At 35.5% G+C, this 17,479-nt stretch overlaps 2 protein-coding genes across 2 annotated transcripts in view; one reads left to right on the top strand and one right to left on the bottom strand.

Moving 5' to 3' along the window:
• LOC115236788 (eye-specific diacylglycerol kinase) overlaps positions 1–1,371 on the top strand; it is a 10,953-nt gene extending 9,582 nt beyond the window's left edge. The window contains exon 11 of the mRNA XM_029809478.1: positions 720–1,371. Coding sequence (XP_029665338.1) covers positions 720–769 — 50 coding nt within the window. The 3' untranslated portion in view covers positions 770–1,371. The remainder of the gene's footprint in view (positions 1–719) is intronic.
• A 4,842-nt stretch (positions 1,372–6,213) lies between these two features.
• The window catches only part of LOC115236684 (cytoplasmic dynein 2 heavy chain 1), a 20,588-nt gene continuing 9,322 nt past the window's right edge, over positions 6,214–17,479 (bottom strand). Inside the window, exons 21-47 of the mRNA XM_029809287.1 lie at positions 17,146–17,479; positions 16,327–16,719; positions 16,067–16,246; positions 15,545–15,910; positions 15,327–15,445; positions 14,928–15,238; positions 14,479–14,627; positions 14,130–14,408; positions 13,723–13,952; positions 13,513–13,641; positions 13,178–13,426; positions 12,576–13,003; positions 12,366–12,500; positions 12,031–12,260; positions 11,698–11,907; positions 11,165–11,453; positions 10,398–10,907; positions 10,056–10,312; positions 9,770–9,967; positions 9,474–9,702; positions 9,213–9,366; positions 8,717–8,933; positions 8,099–8,529; positions 7,677–7,970; positions 7,311–7,552; positions 6,871–7,165; positions 6,214–6,630 (exon numbers count right to left, since the gene is read on the bottom strand). Coding sequence (XP_029665147.1) covers positions 6,344–6,630; positions 6,871–7,165; positions 7,311–7,552; positions 7,677–7,970; positions 8,099–8,529; positions 8,717–8,933; positions 9,213–9,366; positions 9,474–9,702; positions 9,770–9,967; positions 10,056–10,312; positions 10,398–10,907; positions 11,165–11,453; positions 11,698–11,907; positions 12,031–12,260; positions 12,366–12,500; positions 12,576–13,003; positions 13,178–13,426; positions 13,513–13,641; positions 13,723–13,952; positions 14,130–14,408; positions 14,479–14,627; positions 14,928–15,238; positions 15,327–15,445; positions 15,545–15,910; positions 16,067–16,246; positions 16,327–16,719; positions 17,146–17,479 — 7,145 coding nt within the window. The 3' untranslated portion in view covers positions 6,214–6,343. The remainder of the gene's footprint in view (positions 6,631–6,870; positions 7,166–7,310; positions 7,553–7,676; positions 7,971–8,098; positions 8,530–8,716; positions 8,934–9,212; positions 9,367–9,473; positions 9,703–9,769; positions 9,968–10,055; positions 10,313–10,397; positions 10,908–11,164; positions 11,454–11,697; positions 11,908–12,030; positions 12,261–12,365; positions 12,501–12,575; positions 13,004–13,177; positions 13,427–13,512; positions 13,642–13,722; positions 13,953–14,129; positions 14,409–14,478; positions 14,628–14,927; positions 15,239–15,326; positions 15,446–15,544; positions 15,911–16,066; positions 16,247–16,326; positions 16,720–17,145) is intronic.

The raw sequence follows: 17,479 nt of genomic DNA, 5'->3' as shown, positions 1-17,479 counted from the left end.
TATATATTAAATATATGTAATTATATATATATATAGCATCATGATTGATTTACTGGCTTCTTCATTAGAGTAATACGCTGACATTTTCAGCACGATACTTTGTAACTGTGTAATCACCAAATAGATCCGCAATCGCCGGTTGATGACAACTGACTGATTGCCGGTGAAATATTCTGTTATGAAATGTGTATGGAAATTGAATGAGGATATTCAAAACGCGGTTTATAAACACTGAGGTAAACATCGCATGCTACACGTAGAAGCCAGTAAGTCAATAATGATGCTAACATACAAAAATGTTTATATCTCAGAAATGGTTGAGCTTTCGATCTATGTTTACTAGGTTTTTTTACTCAGTATAGTGTGTCCTACCTATTATATAAATATTGAATGGTTTTTTTTTAATACCCTGTATATCGTATCTCTAAAACAGATATATATATATATATATATATATATATATATATATATATATATATATATATACCCCACCACGCTCTCGATCAAAAAATGATTGACAAATTTACATTTAAAGTAACGAGAAATTTAAAGCGCAAAATGCGGCATATACGTCCGAATCCAAGAAATTCTAGATGTCAGATAAAACAATAATCTTTGACGAGGTATTATCGTTCTTTAAAATGTTAAATGTACCAACTCTAAGCGTATCTAAATTATACGTAGATTCTTTTGTAATAACGTTTTGCATATTATCACAGGTCAAAAACACTTTCAATTGGCGACAGACGAGATGGAGAGCGATCTCTGACCTCCAGCATTGATCGCCACGGCTTGAACGACCCTGAACAACTGCTACAAAAGAGGTACAACAACGGTCGATCTAATTGTCGATAATTTGATGACGTCTATGCGGCATTTTTTTTCGACGACGTAAATCGCTCGTGATACTCTCATTCGACGTATATACGACGTCGACGATTACGTGTTTTTGCCAAATATCGTATTTTTCTTGTCGATACTTCGAAATTACTCTTACTAGGACACAATTATCACATAATTATATACACATATATACGTAACTATATAGCTGTTCTCTCAATCGATAATAGATTCTTATTTTTCTCACTCGTATACTTGCCCGAGAGACTTGTAACTTTACTCGCGTTCTTTTACTCGGCAAGTGGACCATAATCGGCCAGGGAGCAGCCCGAGATTACTCCTAAGACGAGCAAATCTATTTTTCTCGTACGACATTTAATGTCTCCCCCGGTCCAAAATGAGACAGTCAATTTTGCGCGTATGTGTATATATATACACACGTATACATTCACGAAAAATTTTCTGACGTTACAGAAAATATCTCCCGTATACGAAAAAAATTAAAATAAAATAAAAAAAAAAAATAACAAAATGGACCAGCTACGCGTTTGCGTGTACGAAAACGACGGAAGATTATTTATAGAGGCCAATTCGATTGCAAAATCTGTGCCAATTTAAACGAATCTTGATGGAAAGTTAATGACGATGCCAAACAAAGATTAACTGTCTCATATTGGATGCATGTGCAAAAGTTCATAATCTCCACTCGAAATGGGTGCTACAACAAGCGGATCGATAATCTGTTAGCTTTAACAAAATTGAGGGAAAATTAGAGGATATAATTTTAGAGAAAGAAGGGTAAGAAAACGAATGGAACATTCTATAAACGATACCAAAATGTAAAAAGGGATCAACGTACGAACACCAATTAGTTGTTAGAGATGCAGTCTATCGCTATTAACGTACTATTACTATATAATGATTATTTTTTGTCGAATTGATATAAGATCTATGTACATATGTGTAGAATTTTTGAAGCGCTTATCGCTTATGAATTCGCGCATATTCTAAAAGAAGACGCCGGTTATAAGTCAATATTGATCGTGCACGCAACGATTTCTTTCTTTCACGTTTTTTCTTTCGGGCCCTTTTACTTATTAATATATTTCTGTGATCTCCTTTGGAATTCTAGTTTATATTCTATTATACCTGTGGAACGTTTATCAAGCGCGAATATTTTATCATATCATTGTATCCTCTGTCTTTATCTTTCTCTCTCTCTCTCTCTCTCTCTCTCTCTCTCCCTCTTTCTCTCTCTCTCTCTTCTCTGTTATTAAAAATTCTGTTATTCAAGATTGTACATATACTAGCACTCAATAGTTTGAATACATCCCTTCGAATTAAAATCTAGTTTAATTTATAATTATTCTTTTATTCTAAAATTTGACAGAAAAATTAATAAAACACAAAGAGTGCAATCTGGAATATCTCTAAAAAATTGAGCTATATGTTAATTTTAAATATACACAATAATATGTAAAAAATAATTATTAAAAATATTTAGATCCAATTCAGATCTTTTAATGCGCAAAAATGTGATCTTCAAAAATATCCAGTCCAATCTTGATCAAAATGAAAAATATATAATATGCTACAATTATTGAGTGTTGGTATTGCAACGGTCGTGCACTGTAAAAGAATCGACACTTTTGTGCAAAAAAAGAAGCGCGTCATTTAGATACCCTGCTTACTTTTTAGTACTCTTCTGGAGTACTTGAAAAGAAATGCCTTTCTCGATCCGTACCTGTTATACCATCGTCGATGATAATTGTCGAATAAAAAGAGAATTTAAAAAAAAAAGCAAGAGAATACTTATATATATAAAATTGTTGTAGGATCGTTATAGGGCATATAAGAGAATATTTTGCGCGCGTGTGATCGGGTATATGTCATACATATGTATCGGGATAACAAATGAAAGAATAGTGTTAGTTTTATGCCCGATAACACGCGCAACGGCATTGAAATCGGTTTTAGATCTTGCACAGTTTAATTTTCTACACCGAATATAGAAAAAAATGTTTGTGCTTGCATTGTTGCGATTGAAAATAAACATCATTCTCGTTCGATGCTCTCACAGCGTAAAAATTTTTCACTCGTCAAGATTGTACCGGTTTCAATTAGCTCCGGAATAGCATTAGGCCCGAGATTTAAAGGGAAGTTAATAGAATTCCTCAGATATATAGCGACGCCTTTCGCGGCGGTGAGGACGCTGGCTCAGCTCGCAAATCTCGGTTTAAGTTTTAGAGCAATAAATTGACGACAATCACAACATTTCGGCATAAGCCAGCGCTCGCACCGCGACTGTTATATTTCTCTCCCGTCCATTCCCTTCTATTCTGTTTCTTATCTCTTATTCGCAATTATCTCGTTTCTTATCTTATATGATAATACACCGTGTGCACACGAACATACTTTATTTTCTCGATACGGGCATATTATATATTTATACGTGGATGTGTATACGAGGCTTTGAAAATTAAACCGAGAGGACTCGTACTGCGCAAAGTAATAATCGAGCGCAAACAAAGCGTAAATTATATTTGGGAATTCTATATAAAATAAAAGTAATAATTTATATACACTTTAAATAATTTTTTAAAATATTTATATAATACTTTGTATAATTTGAAAAATATTGTGTGCTTTTATTTTCCCTTTCTTTTTTTTCTCTCTCTCTTTCTCTCTCTCTATTTTGTTTCCACAATATAATCTCTCTTCCAGTTTTTTATATTACTTTAATAATAAAAAAATTCTTTTATACGTAACTTTATATATATATATATATATATATATATATAAATAATATTTAATTTCTAATTTAATTATTTACGAGTTCTTTCGCCGCTCGTGTACCTATTTGAATTAATGACGGTTTTTTCTTCGTCCATGAAAAAATAACCATGCGCTAAGAAAACTGTTCGTGTGCACGGAATCTAAATCCTTAACGTTCTATTCTCTCTCTTTGCCTCTTATAAAAAAAATTTACGAGTCAAATAGATCATTTATAATTGATATTATAATAGAATCTTGATATTCCATGTTCGTGACTTCAAAGTTTATTGTACTTGATTGTACTGGACGACAAAGCATATGAGAATGAGTAAGCCTCGTTACTTTTATGCCGCAAACTGTTGCTTTTTAATAATTTCGAATCTTTAAAATTTATGGTTCCTTTTTTAATCTCTAAAATTGCTTAATTTCCAGAAAATAAATTTGGATTACATTTATAGCAAAAGATACAGATATATATAACAGTATATACAGTAGCGCAACTCTCCCAATTTTGTGTTGGCTAAAACGGAGTGCGCATGCGCGAAATAAGTAAATTGGCCAGTATTGCCATCTAAATTTTTCTCTCACTTACTCTTTTGTTCTTCTCTTTCGTTCTCTCTCACTCTAATTAAATACCAAATTAAATGCCTACTACCTACCTTATTTGGCGGAATAAATGACATAATATGTTATTTATTGTACGATCGCGCAATTTATCAGAGTTTTTGATACAATGCGATTACGAAACGATTACAGATTTTTAATATAATTATATTTGTATATATATCTTTATATATATATATATATATATATATATATATATATACATAAATAATATTTAATTTCTAATTTAATTATTTACGAGTTCTTTCGCCGCTCGTGTACCTATTTGAATTAATGACGGTTTTTTCTTCGTCCATGAAAAAATAACCATGCGCTAAGAAAACTGTTCGTGTGCACGGAATCTAAATCCTTAACGTTCTATTCTCTCTCTTTGCCTCTTATAAAAAAAATTTACGAGTCAAATAGATCATTTATAATTGATATTATAATAGAATCTTGATATTCCATGTTCGTGACTTCAAAGTTTATTGTACTTGATTGTACTGGACGACAAAGCATATGAGAATGAGTAAGCCTCGTTACTTTTATGCCGCAAACTGTTGCTTTTTAATAATTTCGAATCTTTAAAATTTATGGTTCCTTTTTTAATCTCTAAAATTGCTTAATTTCCAGAAAATAAATTTGGATTACATTTATAGCAAAAGATACAGATATATATATATATATGAAATCAGTAAATACATTTTTTTGTACATTTAAATCAATCCTGCGTAACGCGTAACAATTGCAGAATATTTTTTTATCATTAACATAAGTCATAGTAGTACGAAATTTCAATGTAAGAAAGTTTCAATGTCGTCCAGTTTTAATGAAAAAAATACAAAGTATTAAATAATATAGATTCTTAGCTTTTTAAATATAGAATTTCTAATATAGAATTTCTTAGCTCTTTTAGGAATTACTCTAGTTCATTGAGAAGAGAACTCTGTCCATTCGCCTGTTCGTTCTTCCATTAAACATGTACTAATGTTCCTAGATATTTCTAAAAAATAGACAGTTTTAGTTGTTAATAAGTTTCCAGTTTGAAATAAGATATGATGTGTGATAGCTTTTATTTTTTACAGAATAGAAATTAAACTATAGCTTTATGTAAACATCGATACATTTCTTAGTACTTTGTGCATTTTATGCTGTACGAAAAACGCATTGTGACATCGGACCAACTATAATGATTTTATTTTATTAAAACGAATGATATTGCTGTGTATTATCTGTAAGTTTAAATCTATTAAACAAAACAATTAAAATTTACCAAACTATTTTTGAGATATCTCAACAATAGTGAAACGTAATAAAATCGTCTTAAATTAATCGAGGAATCTGTGAACGAAACTTGATGCCGTAGGGATTATGCCCCGTATAAAATTACCTTCCAACAAATTCCCGACATATCTCTATGTATTTTTAATAATAATAAGCGTATTAAAATTGTTCAATCTAATGATGTTTTTGATGTATTGACATGTGATATGTATTTTCCTACCTTGTATCTTTTTATTTGATCAAGAGAACAAAATTATATCTCCATAAAGTTTATTGCCTTAAATTATATTTTCTTGATAAAATATAAGAAAGAAATAAATAAATAAATATAATTTAAAATTATTAAGGCTCTATTACAGATTTTACGAGAATCTACTTTTGTCAAACATTAATCTCTTAATGGTTAGTATTTAATAATAATCTCAAATTATTATTTACTTTTTATACAAGATGATTCGCGATTATTACATTAAAAATTACAAGCTTATTGTAATTATTTCAATCTCAGAATTTCTAAAATTTTTGTATTCTTGAACGTTGGAAACTTGCTTTTGTATCTTTAACACTACTTATCTATTCCAAAAACGGACAGAATTTTCCGGTAGACCTGATATAAGCGTGTGGTAATAAATAAAACAAAAATTAACACACTGTTTTTATAATATATCTCTATAAAAATTAAAGTTCTTTTATTTGTATACTAGCTAAAACTGTATTTGACTTGCATTTTTAATCACTTATGAATCAGGAACTAAGAATTAATTTATTGACGTATTTTCATCATCGTCAGATGATATCATCGGGGATTCATTTTATTACTAAAAATGATTAGTAAAATTATTTATCTCAGATATAAAATGACGCCACGACGAAACCATACGTCGCGATCTTCCCTTAGGCATGTGACTGGTAACGAACAGATTAAAGCCTCTCGTTGAATACTTGTGTAAACCGGTATGTTCAGATAATCTTGTCGAGACTTATCCTCGAGAATATTAAAGTTATCGTCGTCGGATTTATCTTCCGAATATTCTTTTGGCATAAACGCCACTTGGCATGTCGGGGCGACCGCAACTGCTGCCGAATTTACGTCCAGGTCCTTCAAAATACCTTTCTCGATCAAGGCTCCTGTAATTAAGACATTGTTTAAAATTGTTTCATGTGTGTATATATATACATATATGTGCGCACGTAATTTAAAATAATACTTTAGATTTCGATGCTATCTTATCTAAAAATTCTTAAAAATTTTCCAACATGCCCATAATTATGTAAAAACGGTTTATAAAAAATTCCAGCTTTTCCGTGAATCAATAAAAAATCGGTACTGAAATACTTTTGAACTTTTGAATAATTAATCAAATTTACCTGATATAAGTAAACCTTCGAGCTGGAGCGACACTTTCCACTCCTTGTTTGTGCGATTCTCGGTCCAATTAGCGTGGAGATGAAGTACTTCCAATGGATAACCAAGTTCTCGTGCGGTATGTTGCTTTAGTGCAGTTAAAAGAGCACGTGGTCGGGACAATTGAGACAAATCGATTCGACAAGGTGTATTCACTGCTGAGGATTTTAATGTCTCGTACTTTGACAAAAGCGCCTTTGCGAATTGAATTGCATTCTTCGGGCCTGACCGCCATTTCTTAAACCAGTACTCTGGAGTCTTTGATTAGAACATGTAAATAATATATTATATATAATTATAATAATTATTATAAATAATAATGTATGAGAAAACGAAAAAACAAAATAGATAATTATAACAGATATATTAAATAGAAAACAGAGTCTCTCTCTTCTTATCTCACCTCATTATCCTCGAAAGATGACACGTCTATATCCGTTCGTACAATATTCAACAACTTTCTTGTAAGATCAATTTCGTCTATGAAAAAATCCTGCAATGGATTTCTTTTCTGTTCGCTTGTATCATACGTGAATGTCAAGGAACATTGTCGATCCATAACTTTCTTTAGATCCTGTTCAATTTTCGATTTTTCTAATTTATTGCTGTTTCCTTCGCTATTTTTGAAAGGCTTCATTAAGATACCTTAAAAATCATTTAAAATATACGTCAGCTGATATTAAAGACTTGGACGGTTTAAATTAAAAAAGAAATATATAAAATAATTTGGATATAAAGTGTCACATTAATTTATTTCAATGTAATCTACCTTTGAGATATGTCAGGGCTTTCTCCGCGGCAGATCTTTCCCATGCCCTGTGAGCGTTAGCAGGGAGGCCGAAATACTTTTTTGGCGAATCGGTATCGTCTAAACTCTCCAGCAACTTTATGGGGTCACCATCGGTTATCTTCAACGCGTCTCCCAGCTTCCGGTGACCCTCGAAAATATCTCTGGACCACGCATCGCGTATCATTGAGCGCAAAGCTCTTGCATCGTAATCATCTTGAAGTCGACCTCCATAAACCGCAACGTCGAGTAAACCTCTGCCGATTTGCCACTCTCCTTTTCTCGCAAATATTATACTCATATATATATATTTATGTGTTGCAAGATTTTATATTATTATATAATAATTTACATTTATATTTATGTTTACATAGATTGTCGAGAGAAGCAATAAAATTGTATACCTTGTTGCGATTGTTTCTCCTTTGTCATCTCTTTAATCACTAACTCGTAGGCTGCCTCGAGATCCGATTCGTTCCATTCGTATGATCTAATCCAACCCTGAGGAATGAAATTTCGTCGTTCTTGGAGCGTAGCGTGTAACCAGGAGAGCATTAAAACGGGGGCCGCGGTTTCGTCGTTATTCTGCGATTGTCGAAGCTGCTGGAGCGACTTTCTCATGTTCCTCTTCACGCCTTCGGGGGGCTCGTATGCCAGTTTCAGACAAAGTCCCGCTAAGCCCGGATAAAAACCGGAGCACTCCTCGGTGGTTAGCCAGATCTTTGTGGAAGGATTTTTATTTGCGGTACACATAGGTGAACGTAACAGGCTTTCCAATCGCGGTAACCAATTTAGAGCGAGTTGTAAATTGCTCAACAATATCCAGCCACCCTTTCTGCGAAATGACAAATGTGTACTTCGAAACAGATACATTGATTATATTTTAAATAAAATCTCTTTTTTTTTCTTGTTCTTAATTTTTTTAATAATTATTTTTTCTTGAATTTTAGCAAAGTACGTATAAGACATTTAAATATTCTTTAACTCTTAATATTATTGTGCGATGCTTTACAAAATTTTACCTGCACGCAGCTTCCAATGCTGATTCGGCTTGAGTAACGTGTCCTTGACCCAGGGAAACCTCGGTAAATCCAGCAGAGGCATATTTCGCAGCAAGCACATTGAGTTCAGGACCGGGGTCAGTTCCCGGCGATAAAAGTAATAGCACAGGATACGATCTTTCTTTTTCCTGAGCGATCGTATTCAATGTCCATACAGGGGGAGCCAAATCCTTCACACCTTTCGTAGATTTATTCGCAAATTAAAAAGATCGTAAAGAAAATTTAATAAATATAAAAGTATATATCGCTAAAAATAAACATGATATTTATTGACTGTGCACAAAAACAATTACAATTACATTTAATTCAGCTTTTTTTTGCATATTTGTTTTGCTTGAATTTAAATTATATTATTTAAATATTTAAAACTCTCAAAATTAAATTGATATTAAAATAACAAAAAATTCTCTATTAATTTACAATAAAAAAATATAAAGAATTTTTTGACATTTCTTACCTAATTGTTTCGCAGCGAATTTGGAAAGAGCGGTATGTAAATAATCAGGCCGAAGTGCTTTCACGACTAAAACTTTTTGAAAGGCGTTAAGCTCACTGTCCGCATAAATATTAGAAATATCCTTCAACCAAGAAGGTTTTATCTTGGCAGCAATCTTTAATAAAAAAGGATTATGTCAAATATCAGGAAAATTCCAGACTTTTCAAGAATTAAGATTATTAAAAAACCGTTTATTGCAAAAGTTATATTAGGTTTACGCACGTTGGATAGAGAAGAACCTAAGGCCTGCACAGCCTCACGTCGTTCGTCCGGTATCCATTCGGGTAATTCAAAGACCGAATTATCGTTGTTGATTGCACCGCTATCAAGCAAAAGATTTCTCTCGACATCTGATACTCGATTTAACGACAATGCCATATGCAAGGCTAGAGGAAGTCTGTGTTTTCTGTAGATTGCTTTCGCACAATGATAGAACGTCAATGTTATCAACCTGAAGATGACAAAATTATTTATATGACGATTTCGTATAAATCTTATCGGGAGAGGTACGTACATACCGTTTTTCTAGACTCCGCGATTCTCTTTTCTCTCTGTCTGGACCCGCGGAAGAGCTATCATTCCGTACTGCTTTCAAGCAAATGTCTGTATAAACCTCCGTGGAAACGATATATAAAGAGTTGAGAAGTGTCAATCCTTTAATAGTTTCATACACGTTAGCGGCAAATTGCGCAAACTTTTCGTGATCTTTGGCCCGTCTAAAAAAAAAACAATAGTGAAAAATATCATCTTTAATATTCAAAATCAACATCAATGTCTTAGCTTAGTCAAGTTATATCATAGTACCTTGAAATTTCATTTAAGCTCTGTCTACTTTCCTCGAGGGCAACCGCTATTTCTTTCGCCTTGGATTGCGTCGTCTCCAGTGTAGACAAGAGTCCTCCTTGCTCTTGAGATTCTTGTAAAAGATCTTGGCCCCTGGCTGTAGCTAATTGACTCAACAGATCTAGTCTGGCAGCATCTCGTTCCCCAGACAATTTTTCTTCCCTTTCCAAAGCTTCTCTTCTTCGCGCCTCGAGCTCCGGCATTTCGTTTAATAAAAGCTTACAAAGACACAATATTGATAATCGTTTGAATCAAAGTGGGATTGTTAAAAATTATTGTATTCATCTATCCGTCCTCGCATACCTTCTCGACGAATCTCTCCGCCAGGCTTTTTGTACCTGCGCCAAGGATGATCTCGCATAACACGGCATCGGCTTCCTTCGGAATATCTTCCAATCTCTCTTTCCTCGTGGCTAGAAAAAGTTGGAAGCCTTGCTGAGCCGACAAGACACGATCGCCCAATCTAAGTGGCCTCCGGCGAAGAACAGGCAACAATATCGACGGAAATTCGACCAGTTCCTCGACCAAGAGAGGTTTTCCGAAACGCACAGCGAGTTCGAGAGCAGTCAAAAATTTCGAATTTTCAGGCTGGGTAATTTCGAGTCTGGAGCCAATGCTACGTTTAATCCAGGATACAGCTACTCCCGAGGGATCGAGGAAAATAGGCACCAACGGTCCTTTCAACACACGAGAGGCCGCAACCAAGCTACTCGTATCTGCTGGTAAATCCTGTGCTCTCCATAGCAATCTCTCGCGTTCGGTTACTAATAACGTGATCGCTGATTTCTCCCAATTGTCATCTCTTTCAGGATTCTGCACGGATCATTAATTTTTAAGAATCAGTTGTTAAAAATTTTTATAAGCAATCATTAATATTATATTTTACATGATGCATCGATAATTAAATGTTTGCGCGTAAAAATACAACGTACACTAATTTTCAAAATGATTATTGTGGAAATATTTACTGAAAGTATATCTATTTAAAATATTAGAATAACTACGTCAGATTAAATATAATATATCTTTTTTTCGTATTGATTAAATATAAGCGAAAAGATTAACTGGACCTGATACACGAGCAAAGCCGCCGCATTGGCCGCCTCGATGTCCAGTTTTTCTTTTCTGATTGTCAGCTCTTGAAATTGAGTTTGCCAGTCGCGATGTTCGGTATCGAGCTTCTGCAAGAGAGCTCGCGCCGTCGAGAGACTGGCCTCGGTAGATTCGGTTCGCAACTGCAATTCAGCTGCACCTCTCGTGTGCTCGGCAAGCTCTTTTTGAAGTTGCGCCACGCGACTTTCCACCGTGTTTAATCCCGTTGCTAATTTTCCCAATTGCGCCTCAGCCGCCGCCAATCGTCTTGAATAATACAAAAGACGACATTACGAATCTAAATGATTAAAATCATTTAATTAAAGAGAAGATTAGATTATAAAAAAAGAGAGAGAGATAAAAAAATTTAAAAAAAAATTAACTGCAAGATATAGAGAATAATAACGAGAAGATAAATATCGAAAAAAATAAAAAGTTTTTGTATTTAAGAATTAAGGCAAGATTTTTTATAACGGGGAATAGGAACGGAAATCTCCTTCTTGTCTCGTACTCGGCCAATTGTCGTTGTTCTCGTTCCAATGGAGCAACTTGCTCCAATATCTGACCATATTGAAGATTAGCGAGAACCCAAGCGGCCAGTGGAGCCGCCGCCATCGATGCTCTCTTTGCCGTTTTTTCCTCGAAACTTTCCGGGCGTTCCTTCACCAGTTTAGCGACCGCTTCTAAACTGGCAGGTGCACTGCGTCTCGCGTCCCAATTTCTGCGCGTTACGAAAAAAGAAAAAATTATTATTCCATAAAGTTAAATACGCTCATCTCTGAAGCGTATATACAGAGGTAAATAGATTTAAAATGGATCGATTAGAGAGATTTAAATCGCTCACCTAATCTCGTCTTTGATACCTCGCTTGGCGAGGAAAGTTTTCATGCTATTCCAGGATGTGTCCTTTATGCCCATTAGCCGAAGAACACCCTCGAGTACATCTCTCACTGGCGCCGGAGGTGCTCTCAGTGAACGAACTTCGGCTAACGCATCGGCACTTATACCGGCTACTGCTTGAGCAGCTTGTGCTACCAGAGGCTCAACCTTTCCTAATTCACTCTCTATATCCGCCTAAATGTTAAACAGTAAGAGAGAAAATTTTTACATATATATATAACATATCACACCGACGTGGAGCCTCTGAGATCTCCGCATGTGTTTTAACTCGTTTAATACCTTACGTAGCGCAAGCTCGGCGCTCTCGCGTTCTGTGTTGGCCTTCAAGTCTGTCATCTCTCCTCTTTGACTAGTCGCACCTCTCATCGTAGCAGTGATTTGCTCGAGAGCAGCGTTGGCTCTCCCTTTTTCCACCTTGATAATATTTTTTTATTACGATATTATAAAATATTGTAAAATGTACATTATTCAAAGTCGAGTTATGCGAACCTCAAGTTCCTGACGCTGTCTGGATACTTCGTCTTCCAACTTAGCCACCTGCTCGCCGGCCTCCCTTAGCTTTCCGATACCGGCTTCGAGAGATCGAAGCTTCTCCTCTACCTCTTTGCTCCACGTGTCGCGGAGATGTCTCCAGGTGTGCACTAGAGCGAGAAATCTCGCCGGTGCTCTCTGATGGCGAGGTGCCTGTAGATGAGCGCCGATCATGATCTTCGCGCCGCTCGGTAGCTCCTCGATTTCGTCCAGCTCTAAAGTGCCCTCCTGGACCGCAAATTTAATTAACGAGCTCTCCCGAGACCACCATTCGCCAAGACTAGACCCGAGAAGCGCGCAATGTCGAAGACCCAGATGTAATAATCGCGACGATTCTATCTCTTCCGAATCTAGGATTACCGCTATCCGGAGATACTTGCGTAGACCTACAAAATATTGTCAATCGTTGCACCATGTGACAAACATAAAAATAACGTATAATACGACGTAATTAAAAACGAGAGCGCTTAAAATAAAATTATGAATTTTTTAAAGAGAAAAAAATAATGTATTGCTATAAATTTATTTGTTTCTTTGGATAATTTTTAAAATATACGTACGATGATATAAATACTGCTCTAATGTTCCTTGGAAGTCTTCTCTTCGGGCCAGATCGGCTAGCGGTGCGATGAGCGCGTCAAGCTCTTCCGTTGTAAAGAGCCCTGGAATTTCGCTTCTGGATACCATAGCGCTTATTAGGATGGTTAAGGTCTCTTCCCTAGCGTGGCATTCTTCCAACAAAAGCAAGGTCGGTTGGCTCTCGATACCGGCGGCTTGCACGGCATTCTTTATCGCCGCTTTACCGCGTTCTGCGAGTACAAATACAACAAAGTTACAAGAGTATAGAGATCCAATAACAGATATCATACTTCTTTGTAAATTATAATATATTCACCAGGTCCTGAGTCAATCAATCGAAGAGAAGAGAAGGTCGCGACTAGTTTAACAGCTGATCTCCTGCCCGCTCCCGGTCGTCCAACGAGTATCATACCGCGAAAATCACACCCCACAGCCCAACTCAATCCTATCATTTAAAACATTTAACATTATTATTATAAAATAAAATAAAATTTTTTTTTTAAACTGATTTAATTAAACTATTTACCAGCTATAGTTTCCAAAAGATAGGATGAAATCGGTACTTGCACCGGTTGACCTTCTCTAGCGCATCTAGCCGCTGCATTGATTATCTCTTCTCGCCATTCTTCTTTGCTCAAAGGATAAAGCCCCGTATTTGCACTCTTCCATACGTATACATCATTGTTAAAATTCTTTACCTCGGAGTCCTTTGAAATTAATAAACGTTCCCATCGTGTCAAAGCCTCGGGCGTTAATCTAAACAAGGAAATATTATAACGTTGTAAGATTACATGCAGAGGAAAAAAACAATTATGAATAAAACTTTAAATTTATTATGTATAGTTTTAAATTTCTTGTACAAATTTTATTCAAATGTAATATAATAATTGTTAATAATAGAATAAATATTTTATTATGATTTTAAGATAATACCTCGCGCAAAATAGACGTTTTCCGACATCCAACAAATAACGAGTGATGTCCGCTTCGTTTTCGGGTGTAGGGTAATATTTCAAACGATTCGCCCACGAAACGATGTCTTTAAGAGTCCAATTGAGAGAAGATTTCTGATTGGACGCAAATCGAAAAGCGTCTAAGATATTAGGCTTTATTCGAGCGATCCAAGATTCTGCCATAACATAATCTATCTCCTTCAGAGAAGTTCTCAAATGAAGTTCGAGAATAGATGCAACGTCCTTTTGGCTGGGATATCTATTGATAGATATATTTTGCTTTTAGTTTATTATAATTTACATACTTTTTATGTGAAGAAATTACTCACTCTAGATAATAAGTTGCAAATAAGGCTTCGAGTCTCGGATGCAATCGTGTAGATTCATCGGCAGTACATATGATCGTTAAGGATATTTTAGAAAATACGAGATCCTCCTCGAGGAATCCTTCCTCTTGAAGTAATTCTCTCACCAATTCCTAAAAATATATAATTTATTTTTATTAATTTATTATTGAGTTGCAATGCTTTTCTTTAACTCTAATTTTTTCTTATATACGTTACTGTTTAAAAGAAAATCGCATTATATTTACGAATTTAAGATTTCTGTTAAATCAAAAATACAGTTTAAAAGAATAATATAAACTTTATTTTTATATATTTAATTGAGATTAAAAAGAGCTCTGTTATTGTTACAAATGACTATGTAATTCAAGATTTATTAGATCGACTTTTTTATTACATTGAAAATTTATGAAGAGATTCTGGATTATACATACCTGTAAATTTTTAGCAGCGAGATGCATATCTTCCAAGATAAGAAGCACTCGAGATCCACTTCTCGGCTTATACATTCTACCCTGCGACGAGGACTCCAGACGCAAGCAAGCTTTTTTCAAGCGAGTTACAAAATCCTCAGGACCATAAAGCGAAGATCCTTTCACCACGATCATTGTATCGTGATTTTTAATTCTCGATAACGCAACATCGATTAAAGTATTTTTACCACAAGCTTTGGGTCCACGAATCATAAGTGGATGACCATCTTCTATCCACGGCAAAATGGCTGCTAATGCTTTTCTGATGCGATCTATGTATAAAATATGAAAAAAAATATATTTTATATTTTTTTTTTATAAGTTTACTCTTAGAACTTCAATACATGACTTTAAGAATACCTGAGATCGAAACAGGCCCATAATCGGTATCGATAGATTCGTAAGTGTCGCTAAAGGGTATTAGTCGATCAGTTTCTTGATCGTAGAGAACGGTACTTGGCTTTTGCGGATCGGGACACCTGAAGGATATTTCACAAGTGAAGTGAGCACAGCTGACTTAGTCCATTGTTTTAGAAATTCGAGAAAATTAGAGTTGAGAAAATTCTTGAACCACTCACCAACTATCGGTTGACCCATAAATAAATTTCGCCAAATCATCTCTAGATTGTACATCGTTTACTTGGCCGCATAATGAAAGCAGAAGAGCTTGAGTAGCCTGATTGAATGTTTGCGCTTTATAGAGGTGACACAACGCGGCGGTCATCAGACCGGACGCAGACGAGCCTTCGACATTTATATTCAGAGTCTCGTCGATAGACGAACATAAATGAGCGTTTGCGATCTCCGCAGCCGTCGAAGAGAATTGCTCTAAACGCCACGGCGCCAATAGAGACGTTGATTTCGTTAATCCAAGATGCAAAACACCCAATCGTGAAACCGTAGCCGGACTGGCATCAGCAAGCTTGTGGGTCTCGAAAATAAACCTGTTTTACAAACATATTCGCAACAAGTGCAATAAGCGAGTATATAATTAGCATAAGTTATCAAGTTCAAACATTTGATATTTATTTGACTGTGAGTCCTGTCGCATTTTATGTTAGATATAATTATTCAATTAATGTTAAGCCATATGTTTGTACCTTGTACCACTGCCGAGTTTAACTCCTATTCCGTTGGGTAACGTTAACGATCGATTATCGTCCAGAGCTGAATTCAGCGCCTCCGCCCATTCAGGTTCCACATCGCCGTTGAAGATGATCCAGGTCGCGGAATTTCCAGCGGACGTCACCGCGCTCGATAAAACACCCTCCTTCCATTCTCTTCTCGCACAAACATATAATTTTAGCAATCGATCCATCATATTCAAAACTGATAAAGTATGTCTCTATTTCTATTTTACCTCGTTCGCGGATTCACATATCCTAACAATCTGCTCTTAGGTATCGCGCCAGGATAAACGACGATCTGTTGCACGGGTTCGCCGATCTTCGCCATCGCTTCGGCTAAGCACAACCTGATTGATGTTTTTCCGCTACCCGGTGGGCCGACTACGGCAACGCCAGTTCTACTTTTCAACAGATCATTCAGTTGAACGCATCTGTTGGCAATCTCTTTTGTCAATCCCTGAGTCTCGCAGATCTTCAACAACGCGGCGACTAAATTTTCACTTTCTGTAGAAACGGGCAAAGAAGGATTGGTTTTCGGGAAGAGATCGCTTAGCAATGCCAAGAACTTTGTCGTGTCTGTCTCCGTCAGCTTTGGAAGAGTCGACTCCTTAATCGAGATGAGAAGTCTATGAAAAAAAAATGAAAAAAAAATCCTTAATAAATCGACATAATTTTATTAATGAAAAGACATTTTTGTAGAATGACTTTAATACTAATTAATCTTAATACTATACTCAAGAAAAAAAAACATTCTTATATACTTATATAAAAACTATATTAATAAAATATAAAATCATCTTCTATTTTGTCAAAATATATAATCTAAAATTGAGGTCAAGGAACATAAATTGTTTTCAATTACGACTTTTTGAACAGACTATTGAAAAGTTTTGAGTGCTAGAATATCAGATGGCAATAGGTCAACATTATGTCAATATTAAATATTAATTCATTAAAAGAAATCAACCTTTTTTATCTTTATGTTTGATAAAAATATTATAATTTTCTTTCCTAATCTCATATATTTGAAAACTCATATATTTTAAACATGCCTGGTGGTCTCGTCTACACCGGCAACCGGATGTAAGGCGTCGAGCACAGATTTCAGCGCTCTGAGTCCCCAATCATAATGCGGTTGCTCCGATAACATAGTCCCGGCAATTTCGAGAGCCTCTACGAGTCGTTTGCCGAGAGTAATTGCTTCTAAGAAACCGGCGCATTCTAGCAGGGTTCTGACGATATCCGATTTGTCCGGATGCGCCATGCTGATAGGTCTGAAGAGCCTCGCCAATGAATCCGGCAGCTTGCGCCTGCCTCCATACTCACTTCCGGCTGGATTCATCGTAATAAAGATGCAGCAGTGAGGATCCAATGTGATCTTCCGAT

Source organism: Formica exsecta, unplaced genomic scaffold (assembly GCF_003651465.1).
Source record: "Formica exsecta isolate Colony F162 unplaced genomic scaffold, ASM365146v1 scaffold26, whole genome shotgun sequence".
Taxonomy (NCBI): domain Eukaryota; kingdom Metazoa; phylum Arthropoda; class Insecta; order Hymenoptera; family Formicidae; genus Formica; species Formica exsecta.
The sequence above is the reverse complement of the archived record's forward strand: the minus strand, read 5'-3'. Positions and strand labels throughout refer to the sequence as shown.